This window comes from Myxocyprinus asiaticus, chromosome 34 (assembly GCF_019703515.2).
Source record: "Myxocyprinus asiaticus isolate MX2 ecotype Aquarium Trade chromosome 34, UBuf_Myxa_2, whole genome shotgun sequence".
NCBI lineage: Eukaryota > Metazoa > Chordata > Actinopteri > Cypriniformes > Catostomidae > Myxocyprinus > Myxocyprinus asiaticus.
The window spans coordinates 2,007,888-2,020,174 of NC_059377.1; the positions used below are offsets into that span (position 1 = coordinate 2,007,888).

A 12,287-nucleotide genomic window follows, 5' to 3' on the forward strand; every position below is an offset into this window, starting at 1 on the left:
CCTGAGGGGGTGGAGCTCAGACTCACTTTGGCTTCAGGCTTCGGGCATGCGATTTGTGAAACAGCTGTCACGCTTCGCTTGTAAGCAGCAAGGAATAAATTCTGTAGAAGCCCTTGCGCAACTCGGCTACGGGGACGGGCTCTATTGCTCCCTTCGTCAGAAGGGTGGCAACTTCCGCCCGGAGGACGGAGGCACCTTCGCCCTGCATTGTAGTGGAGAGGATGCCACTGAACTGATTGACCGGAAAGACTTCCAGCACCTGGCCGTTGCGAGTGCGCTGGCCCAGGGAATGAGGAAACTGCTCTTTTATTGACCATGTGGGTGCCGAGGCCCAGAGGGCACTCGGCGATGTTATACTCACCACGCGCTGGCCCAGGGGCGATGATGGGGCTGTAGAGATGCCCCGGGCCAGATCGGTCAGGAGTAGTCGGCCATGTCAGGACCGCCTCGAAGCCTGTCAGGGGTTCTTGGGGGCTGGCTGACAGGCAGGTGGAGCTGACTTCCTGCGGGAGGATCTTTTTCTCTGAGGCCGCCTGCATCGCTCGACAGCTCGTCCGGACAGAACGAGCGTGCTGGGGGATGGGAGGTCCGCGGGGGTATGAGCCGGCAGAAACGCTCCCATGTCCACATCCAGATAGCCCGCGGTGCTTGCCGACCCGGCCGGCTGAGTGTCAGCCCAGGACGGACCAGGTTGGGGAGCAGCCGCGGTGGCTCCTTACTTCATGAAGAAGGAAGTGAGCTGCGACCGCAACGTTCTCATGGGCATGTTCTCGCAATGAGAACACAACCCTTCCACAAAAGCCGCCTCGGCGAGCTGGTGCCCCAGACACTCGAGGTAGATTTCGTGGGTATCCGGAGGGGAGAGATAACGGCCACATCCAGTATCGCAAATGCGGAAGGACATCTTTAAAAAGATGCTAAGTGTTTGCGCAAGCTCTTTTAGAAGGAAAATATACTCTTTCTTGAATATACTCTTTTAGCACCTGCAGATTCAGGCTGCCGAAGCGCCCAGGGGAAGCACAGCACTCAACCGTGCGAGGGTGACCGTTGATATGTGCCGTAAAAATCCAGCAGCGTAGCAAGAGGTGAGGACAAACACACACACACACATACATTCGGCTCCGAAGAAAAAATCTGAATGAGTGATGCACGCCATCTCTTTTTATACCCGTATGTCCGGGGCGGAGAGTGGCATGCAAATTCCACTCGACAATTTTCATTGGCCTTTTCTATTTTAAGCAAAGGTGATTGGGGCTCTCAAGATCGAACCCCTAGTGTCGCTACATCGACACAACGTCGAGTGAGTGACAGACAGGGAACAAATGAACGTAAAAGTGTTCGGTGTGAACAGCCCCTTACAGTTGGAGGAGGTCTTGGCCATTGCGTCTTGCTCTCTTATAAGCATTTCTCAGATTAGGCAATGAGTTTTTTACATGCTTTGTCAGGAAAGATGTTCAACTTGGAAATGTGTGTCTCGAGATCCATGCGTCCGGTTCCAGTCTATTGTGTTCCATTAGTTTGAACAGCCCCTGGCCTGTGCTCGTAGTCTGAGCCGCTTCACCACCGAGTCCAGCCGAATACCACTGCTATCTGTGAACATTGCTACTCTATATACAACTGTACTGAATAAAAAACAATGTGGTATTTTGCTGTTTTTATGAAGCTTGAGTCTAGAGTAGTAGGAATCCGTGCAAGCATAACACCATGTGAACTGTCTATTGAAGCATTTTCCCCCCTCATTTTGCTTTTGACTTAACATTTGAGAATATGGTCCGACTTAAACTTTTTATCTATTTATTTTATGCACATTAGTTGAAAATGAAATGCTCTTTTTTTAACAGCCAGGATAGGAATGTTCTATGCAATAATATAACGGTGCTAAATGGCTTACGTATTTATTGCACCCTCTTGTGGACTAAGGAAGCAATGTCAATTTAAAAAACAGCTGACTTTAAAATTCAAATATTAGTTCATATATATTAATATTTATATATTTATTTCATTTAAAAAAGCACAATACATTTTCATGGTTCAGTCAGTACTGTTTATTTTTGTATTAAAGTTCAGCACTATTTCACTTTGAGTGTTATTTTTTCATTCAGTATCAATTTAAAAAACTATCGGTTGATTAATCGGTTATCAGCAGGTACTGCCCAACTTAGTTGTCGGTATTGGTAAAATCCACTATTGGTCGACCTCTAAGTGATTGTACCTCATCTCGTAGCACGCTTTATTATTATGACACCTACTGTATGCCAGCCACCGCAGTGGACAAAAATAAAGACGATGCTGCTTTCCCTTTGCCGTGTCACGTATGTACTGTACACAAGTTTTTCATTTTCGTTATACCTCTTACACTGCAATGCACTTAACTGCAGAGTGCAGAATTCAGTGATGCTGAAGTCTTAAACAAAGCCCCACTTTTGGGCGCCTGGGTAGCTCAGCGAGTATTGATGCTGACTACCACCCCTGGAGTCACGAGTTCGAATCCAGGGTGTGCTGAGTGACTCCAACCAGGTCTCCTTAGCAACCAAATTGGTTGTGCGTGGATCGCGGAGAGTAGCATTAGCCTCCACATGCGAAGTCTCCATGGTGTCATGCACAACGAGCCACGTGATAAGATGCGCGGATTGACGGTCACAGAAGCGGAGGCTGAGACTTGTCCTCCGCCACCCGGATTGAGGTGAGTAAACGCACCACCACGAGGACCTACTAAGTAGTGGGAATTGGGCATTCCAAATTAGGAGAAAAGGGGATAAAAATTGTTTTTTATAAAAAAAGCCCCGCGTCTTTTGTGACACGGGTTGATGTGATTAGCCAAATTATGAGACCGCCGATGACAGAGGAAGTGAATATCGACCGACACCAGTGGTCGGACTATCGGAGCATCCCTACTAATAATTTATCTTATTTTTCTTTCGATTTTGTGTTTTTGACTGGTTTTCTGAGATCCACTCATATTCTGTATGCTCTAAAAAATCTCTAAAGGTCATATTGTCTCCAGGAGGTAGGGCTGGCCCATCCTACAGGCGATATAGGTGGCTGCCTGGGACCCCAACATGCCAGTTGAGGCTCAGTGATGAAATTAATTACAAATAAACAAATGATAACATTATGTAACAACAACGACTTTTACTTTGAAACTTCCTATAGCTTTAAGCACATTTCATTAGGCACATTGTATCTGCGCAATATGCGTGGACATCATTATTTGACATACAAATCACAATAATACTGACAACCAAAACAACATATTAAGTTCTGAATAATCACAAAATTACAAATAACTGCAAGTTACAACAAATACAATAACAGCAGTGTAAATAAAATCAACAAACAGCAAAGCTATGAGCAGTACGCAGTCATTTGCATAATTTATTCATACTACAATGCATTACTGGGAACTGGAGTGCAGCTTCTTATCACAGTATTGTTAGACACAGATCACACACCTTGCTGAATAATGCTCACGCCTGACAGAAATGCAGAAAATAAGTCATGAAACATATTACTTTGTGGCTATTTGAATCTTTGAGGCTTACTTTGATTAAAGGATGGCATTTTCTCAAGAATAATCTGGGGAAGGAATTCAGACACTGACAATATACTGTAAAGACACAACAAACTTACGCAGAGTGAAAATATGAACAAATAATCTGCAAAATAACCAAATGATCCTATCTGCAAAGATCTGTGCTCTAAGAGGTGTTTATACTTTCCACATATTTATATTAAGATTTATATTTATATTTTTAGGTGTTGTGTTTATAAGCCCTATTTAAAATATGTAATTTTATTTATATTTTTTTCCAACATTGCTACCTGATTTTAACTGGTGTTTTAACATTCTTTTTTTGTATATATACTGTTCAACATTTTGTTTTCATGATTGTTTTGGAGTAAATAAACATTTACACATAGTTATGTAGGTAGTTAACATGAAATTTCAAGCACTGTCAGCAATGCCCTGTGGTGTGACATACTTTCTTCATCTAACAGCATTTTCTGATCTTGTATAGCTGTAATTATTACATTTGTCATTTCCATTACCTCATATTAACTGAGACTCTAGTTTATTTGCACTTCTAAAAAAAAAAGTTGAAAGGTGATTAAAATTTTAAAAAATGAAGAAAATGGTGAAGAAATGCTGACTTGTCATAGCATTTAAAATACATACCTTTGTACTTTCATGTACATTTTAACCTAACACCTGCATGTTGTGAAAAAAAGTTCTCGGACATGTTACTTGTCTGAGCTATCACGTGCTTATTTTTAGTGGTTTGTCTTTAAAAAAATCCACTCATCACATTTGCAGTGGTTTAATCATTTTAAAATTATGAGAATTTTCGTACCGGTGGGACCCATTGTCGTGATTTCACCTAGGGCCCCACAAACCAATGGGTCGGCCCTGCATGGAGGTTTACCGAATCTCACCTGTTTATGTGTGGCCTCTCTCACATTGAGGATTTTTCCCCTGAGTGGAAACACTCCATACCGATCTCTCCCGATCACTCCTAATCCAGACACGGCCAGAGACTTTGCTGAATCTCCCTCAGTCAGGATCAGAGTACACTCAGAAGAGTGCTTCCCACCTACAAGATACAGAGCAAGAGTTACTTACAGATCGATCAAAGAGATCAAACAGCACACAGTCACGGTACAGCCATTAACATCTTGAAAACACAGAAGGCCAACAGCTGAATAAAGATGCAAGTAATACTGCCATACATCAAGATCATGTCAATTACAGCAGAAAATAAGTATTTACTGCAAAATCAGCTGATAATTTAGCTGTTCTCAGTTACAAACACCCAAGAACACTGTATGAGAGAGCACACCATGACTGTGCTGACAGACTGTCAGAGCAGTTTAGGTGTCATGGACTCACCAGCATCATTGGCGTCATCTAGTTTGGGGATTCCTTTAATCTTGCTGTGTTTGACAGAGGAGCATTTCTTATTCAGTTGCGTCTGAGCTTTAAACTTCACCCAGTTCAGGATGCTCTCCACAATACCACAGTTTGTAGCCTGTGACGGGACAAATTACTTTTCAGAATCACAACCCAAGGGTTAACGCATGTTATTATACATCTAATAACAATAATAATAGAAGCTCTTAAACTGACATAATGAGAGTGACTCTAAGTACAGGGTTCCCACTCTTTTCAACCAATGAATTTCCATGACTTTTCCATGACTTTCCATGACTTGAAAGCTAATTTCCATGCCCAAACATTTAGCCTTCCATTCAGAAAATGGCACCAAAATCACATAATCGCAAATTTGTAAAAAACAAAACCACACCATTGTTTGATAAAAGGTTCAACTGAAAACATTTAATTTCAAATGTAATCCATACAAACACAATGGGCAGGGATTAGCGGCACATCATTGTCTCTAAGGGTGCTTTCAATCGCATGGACCGCACCCGGGTTCGTTTTCTCCCCCCTCCCCCTGCTCCCGCTGGTCTCAGTTCACATCATATTATTTCAGTCCGAACCGTGTTCCGACTGCGTCATCAACGTGAGTACACAATGTGCGATGATGCGACGCACTGTAAATAGGCAACAACTCAAGAAGACATCAGCTTTGCTGTGTTATTAAAGTACTCATCTCTTCGGATTTACCACCAAAACTTTACATGCACAGAATGACACTTCTGTTTGTCTGCCACAGATGCATTGAATGTGCAATGATGTGATGAATATTAGCTTTTGTCTGCTGCGAACCCACGGATGCATTGCAAGAGATGTGAAGAATGTGAGCTCTCTCTGAAGGGGATTTATTTGGACACAAGCAGGTGTGAGAAATGCATTATACTATAATATTTGCGATCGGGAGCCTAAAAAATAAGTTAATTATTCATCATCACAAGCGGTTCACTTCCGCGATTTGGTACGGTTGCGTTCATATCAGCTGCGAACCGTACCGGTGTTCACATGAACTGTACCCCAGACCACCTTTTCAAGCGGACTCGGGTGTGGTACACGGGTGTGCACCCGAGTTCGGAAAACAGCATTCACATTATCCAAACGAACCGAACTTCGACATCATTCAAACCCAGGTGTGCACCAAAAGTGCTAGTGTGAAAGCACTCTCTGATTGGAAAATGTATGTTGTTTTGTTTGCCTTCAGAAATTCCAAGAGATAAATTTAGTTTAATCAGTGGGAGCCTGATGAAAGGAATCTGTAAAGTAGACCCAACTTAGTCACACTGTCAGAATATTTCAATTTAGCCACATAAAAAATTAGGTGTTAATTTTTTCCCCACAAATGTTACTGTTGTTATTATCATACTTTTCATCTGCATCCCAACCTCAAAATCAATGCTGTACTGTCAAATGTGCATTTCAATGCACATATCATGTAATATTATTGATAATTGCATGGGTGCTACCAAAGCAGATGCTGATGCCACATTTTCAACCGGTCCTTCAAGAGCACAAATAAACCTTGATGTGGCACAGGCTGAAATTGAGTTTGACACCCGTTTTAATCTATTCTTCGATCAACATGCGTTAATACGGGTCCGGCGTTGTGGGCTTGTGGACGTGCACACAACAGCACCGCTGCTGCAAAAAAGCTTAGGGGAAACACACATACAATTCATAAAGTAACTCTGCCCTGTGTATGTATGTGATTGTGTATTTATTCCCTCGGGGTTTGCCGTAGAAAGTGAATGCCCATTCGGAGCTTCAGTGAGAAAAAGAGTTGCGTTCAATAAACAGTCTGTTTCATCTGTGATTGCTCTGTTTTCTACATTTTATTGTCAATTATCCTCATTTTAGTGTATGACTATCGCTGTGTCGCATCGTGCCTGGTGTGGACAGATAGATTGCGTGTCGCTAGTTAGGACAAGGTGTAAGCCATTATAATGGATGCTATGCCCCTAATACTTACAAAATGTAAACAAGTATGATCAAAAGTCACTTTATTTTTTGTATCACTCCACTTGTGTTCACGGCATTCCAAACTAACGTGTAAGACCAGAGCAGATGTGTAAGAGCAGCTTTTTTTGAGCAAAGAGGTGGCAACAAATGCCCGTTTTGAGTGTGCTATGAGCGAGTTGAGCTGACACTGGCAAAATGCGTTGTCAGTCAGTGCGCAAGTTTCTTTGAAGTTATCCAGAATGTTCTCTCAATCCATTATCGCTCGGATTACTACCAGACAACAGTGGAGGAATAGAGTCAAGTTAAGTCATTTTTATTTGCATAGCGCTTTTCACAACACACATTGTTTCAAAGCAGCTTTACAGATAATTGTTCTGTAACATAACTTTAGCAAGCTTACCGCTCTGATGAATTTCTCAGAGAGAGCGCATTTGGAGCCAAAGCTTTTGGTCTGCAGAGTCATGTTCTCCTTGGTCTGGGAATCAAAGGTTGGGTTCTCGATGAGAGCATTCACAAACACCCACACATGGTTCTTAACCTGGAAAATTAAAGAAAAATGTTCCCTAATAAATGAACTTCACTTGAAATGTGCACAGCACATAAAATCTCTGATTTAATCTGATAGATATTCTAACAGATGAATGTGTTAAGAAGTGAACGCTTACCTGGAATGGTTTAACGGAGACTCCAGCTTTGTTCTTCTTCTTTACCACTTCAATTAACTTTGCCACTATTTGGTCCACGACATAATCAACATGTCTGCCGCCCTGAGAAAACAAACAACTCTTGAGTATAACACACCTTTGACATTTATAACATGCATCTTAACACCAGAGCAGAGGGAGGAAATGTTTGTATAACAAACGCTGAAGCTATTACAGAGTTATCACAAAAACATCTATTTAAATTTACATTCAGCTTTTTTTCTTGAATATTTGAGGCATTGTGTGTTTGACTGCAGCTGTGCTGCTGGATAAACAAGAGTGTGTTTGAGAGACCTTAGTGGTAGCGATGCTGTTGACAAAGCTGATCTGCTGAAAACCCTTCTCACTCATAGTGAGACACACTTCCCAGCGCTCATTCACCGTCTCATTCACCACCTTCAGAGCAACACCTGTCTCATCCAGCTTATCCTTCACATACAGATCCACATAACTGCGGAAACCATTCACCTGCAGCATAGGACAAAAACACATGCTCTCACAGTCTGTCTACATCTATTAGTTTCATCACACTTAAGGCCCAATGAAATCCGTTTTATTTTTCTCCAAATTCCGCATTATTTTTTCCCAAATTCCGTGTTTTCCATTTTATTTTCTCTGAATTCCGAGTTTTAAAGTTGAATTACATTTTATAATTTAAAAAAACTGTCTAATCAAATTAATTTATAGAGTTTTAATCAAATGAAAACAAAACAACATACCACTGCATTATTTTTATCAAATGAAGAGCTTCTATACTGATCCTCACAGCACAATCCAAAACCCAAAATTTAGGTATTTACTTATTTTGTCAAATACAGTGCTGCACAGTAGAGAATCATAGTATTAATGAAAGTAAAAATTAAACTCTTGCTTGAGATATTGCTTAAATATAAAGTAATTATTATTGATATTTTATTATTATTATCATTATTATTACTTCTATATTGATTATTAGATTTCGATCAGAAGTAATATACTTCTGTCGCATTTTTCAGTTTCAGGTGTCTAGTTAAATGGAGCTTTTATTTTGACGTTCTGGCAGAAAACCGGATGTTTTTTGTTTTTTCTCCCCAATTTGGGATGCCCAATTCCCAGTGCGCTCTAAGTCCTCGTGGTGGCGTAGTGACTCGCCTCAATCCGGGTGGTGGAGGACGAATCTCAGTTGCCTCCACATCTGTGACCATCAATCCGCGTATCTTATCACGTGGCTTGTTGAGCTCATTACCGTGGAGACGTAGCGCGTATGGAGGTCCACACTATTCTCCGCTGCATCCACGCACAACTCACCACGTGCCCCACCAAGAGCGAGAACCACACATTATAGCGTCCACGAGGAGGGTACTCCATGTGACTCTACCCTCCCTAGCAACCGGGCCAATTTGGTTGCTTAGGAGACCTGGCTGGAGTCACTCAGCATGGCCTAGATTCGAATTCGTGACTCCAGGGGTGGTAGTCAGCGTCAATACTCGCTGAGTTATCCAGGCCCCTTAAACCGGATGTTATTGATGACTTCTCACCTCTGGAAAAGCAGTCTGCTATATGGTTTAATGTGCTTATTAAACCGCAAAATGTTAAGACGATTTAATTATATGAATATATAGTGTGCATGTGCTAGTGTGCTTATACAGTAAAAAGGTGCTCTGCTCTATGTCATTAATACAAATAATTATGTGGTTATTGTGTAAGCAATGGCTTCTCACTTTCACTTACGGATGAAGCACGCAGCTCAGCAAGGTCATATAGGCTATTTGTTTAATTCAATCTCATCCTTTTGTGGTTTAATCATCCCACTAGGACATATCACGATTTTAATTTGATTAATTGTACATTTATACATAAATTTTATCTCAAATATTTCAATTTCTGTGACATTCCGCATTCTATATAAATTCAGTTTTTAGGACTGGATTCCTCTGTCCGTGTTTTCCGCAACGCAGAAATCATAGGGCCCTACACACTGTTCTCATGAATAATTAGCTTTTGATGAATAGAAATGAGTGACAGGAGACTTACAGGCAGTTTCTTTCCATTAAGCATGACTTTAACACCCCTACATGAGCCTGCCACATCATACGCCCTGCGGGTCAACAGAGCCACGATGTCCTTGTCCAGTTTCTCCATCTTGAATTTGGCCAGATCAGGCTGGAACACGACACATGTGAAATCTTCTCCATCAAAGAACTTGATCTTCGCCTCACTGGTCTTTGTCATGTTCTCCTGCCACGTCTGTGGGAAAAATTAGCAAAGACAAACTCAAGGTAAATCTTTAAGACATCAAGATATTTGTCTGTAGGAAGGATGCCCAACAATCTAATCTGTTTAACACAATCATAAGAACCTCATCATATTCCAAATCTTGATACTGTTAAGCAAGTCTGTACCTGTTTGAAGTTGCGTTTGTAGTCTTTGCAGGCCGTCTCCACTGTAAACTTTGTACTGAATATGTTACAGAGCTTAGCACCATAACCGTTCCTGCCACCTGGAGAGTAAAAGATTGTTGAGTTAAGTTGTACATGTGTACACTCATTCTTCACCACTCCAGTGTCGCTGTAGTGCTGTTTATCTGGAAACATTTCAATCTTGTGCACTGTAAAAATGTTTTGTCAGATAACCTAAACAATTCTGTAAACAAATCTTCATGTTCTTCATGTAGTAACATCTAAATTAACTGGTTTTATTCAATTTAAAAAATCATATTTAATCTAAGTCAACCTGAAAAATTAGGTTACACCACGAAAATCATTTTTAAGAGTTAGATGAAGTCGAACTAGACCCTTAGTAGAGGTCTGCAACCCGACGGGACCCGAAAACCCGATGGGTTTCGGGCCGGGTTCGTGTTTGTAATTAATAAAAAAATAAAAAGGCTTACCGAACTTGTTTCGTGCACATGCTCTCACTCACAGATGCGCGAATGGACGAATTAGGGGCTGTTCACCCAGAATTTGTTATTGTGCGCCTCTGTTCTGTTTTCCCATTGTTTAAACACATGCTGGACAAATGTCTTTGACATTTGCACCACGTCTCGCTTTTTCTTCAGCGTCTCGCACAGGGCCGTCATATTTTAAAAACCATGTCAATTTAAAAAGAACTTTAAGTTGTCAAAAATGCATGTTGAGACACCTGTACTCTGTTTCATCCTTTGCGCTGCAGTGTTTCATTTTATTCCAGATTATTCTGCACCAGATGAAGTTTAAGTGCATAAACGGTAAGTCAATGCTTTTTTCCCCTTCTGCTCTAGTGTACTAAGGGGCTGCTGTGCCTTGTTAAAAATGGTTACTATTTCAGTACTGTTACGAATGTTGCCTATATGCTTACATAATATATAATCTATTGCAACAGTACTTCCTAGGAGATGAAATTATACAGTAAGCAATTTCGGGTTTGGGCTTAAAATCTGATGTTATCGTTCGAGACGGGTCTCGGTCACACGGTCTCGGGGTCAGATTTAATTATAAGGCCCGTGTAGACCTCTAATCCTCACGACAACATTTGCAGACAGATTACCATTTTTTTGCAGATAGTAAAGTCACGGTTGCATACGATACCGTGACACTCATAACAGTAAGTCACATTTAAAATAACTTTAATACTTTGAATTTCTCCCATGGGGGCCCATGAACAATGTCACAAAATGTGAGGTATATGCATAAAGTCTGAGTTGTGATTGGTTAGAGAGTACGGGCTCTGTTTTCATTAGTGCACAAAGTGCAGCATTCGACCGTGTGCTACGTCTTATTTAATTTTTGTGAGAGCGCTAATTCTAAACGCAATTTTGTGCCTGCGCAAAGTGCAAGTGGGTGTGGGTGGGATCATTTATGATCTAATTTGTATCGGTATTTTTCCACCTGTTGTCTTAGAGTGATGTTTATGTCACTGCAAAAGGGGCAGGTGGAAGAAGTTGGAAAGAGCAAAATGTTTAGATTTGGAGAGATTTTTGTTACCACTTTGTTATTTTTATTATATTTTCATTTCATTTGAAGTGTAATTTGAATTTGGAAATAATTTTTGTTTAAATGTGTTCGTGTTTCAATAAATGAATTAAATTTTTCAAAATCTATGTCGACCGGTAGAAGTGAAGTGTGTGCCGATACAATCACTATTAGTACTAGCCTTGATTTTTGTTTCAGTAGATGAAAATGATTAAAAATACAATCTCTATAATTTAACAGAGTGTAAATCAAATCCTGACAAGAACCACATTTTCCATGCGTATAAAAGGAACGTGCCACTGTCATAGAAGCCTTCAACGAGGACACAGTTAATGCACAAAAGAATGTAAGCCCATATTTCTATTCTTATAATTCACTGCATACAGCCAATTTACACTACCTACTTCTTATGAATGTGCTATCTTTGTTAATATTGCTGGATACTATTTAAGCTTCAAAATACTGGCAGTGTACCGTAAGTTATGTTGTATGTGCGGTAGTAAATATTATTTTCGCTAAAACCTTCATTTGAATCAGACCTATGTCTGCAGCAACATTATAAATATAGTCTTTTTGAGTGGCGTCCCCTTCACGCAGTGCCCTTTAAGAGCGCAAAATGCTGTTTAGAATTTGGCCCTTATATCGTATTGTTTATTTTTCAATGTGAAGTTTTCCCATGCTTCAAACACAAATGTATGTTAATTTGGCAGTTGTGTCTCCTTATGGATAATATGGATTTAAGTAAACTTTGGAGAGTGAGAAGCT

The 12,287-nt window shown here is 40.7% G+C and overlaps 1 protein-coding gene across 3 annotated transcripts in view; it reads right to left on the minus strand.

Annotated features, from left to right (window-relative positions):
* The window catches only part of LOC127425136 (DNA topoisomerase 2-beta-like), a 79,212-nt gene that overhangs the window by 43,581 nt on the left and 23,344 nt on the right, over positions 1 to 12,287 (minus strand). For all 3 annotated transcript variants that reach the window (XM_051670810.1, XM_051670811.1, XM_051670809.1), the window contains exons 6-12: positions 9,975 to 10,072; positions 9,607 to 9,819; positions 7,888 to 8,061; positions 7,555 to 7,656; positions 7,290 to 7,427; positions 4,889 to 5,027; positions 4,435 to 4,592 (exon numbers count right to left, since the gene is read on the minus strand). In XM_051670810.1, coding sequence (XP_051526770.1) covers positions 4,435 to 4,592; positions 4,889 to 5,027; positions 7,290 to 7,427; positions 7,555 to 7,656; positions 7,888 to 8,061; positions 9,607 to 9,819; positions 9,975 to 10,072 — 1,022 coding nt within the window. The remainder of the gene's footprint in view (positions 1 to 4,434; positions 4,593 to 4,888; positions 5,028 to 7,289; positions 7,428 to 7,554; positions 7,657 to 7,887; positions 8,062 to 9,606; positions 9,820 to 9,974; positions 10,073 to 12,287) is intronic.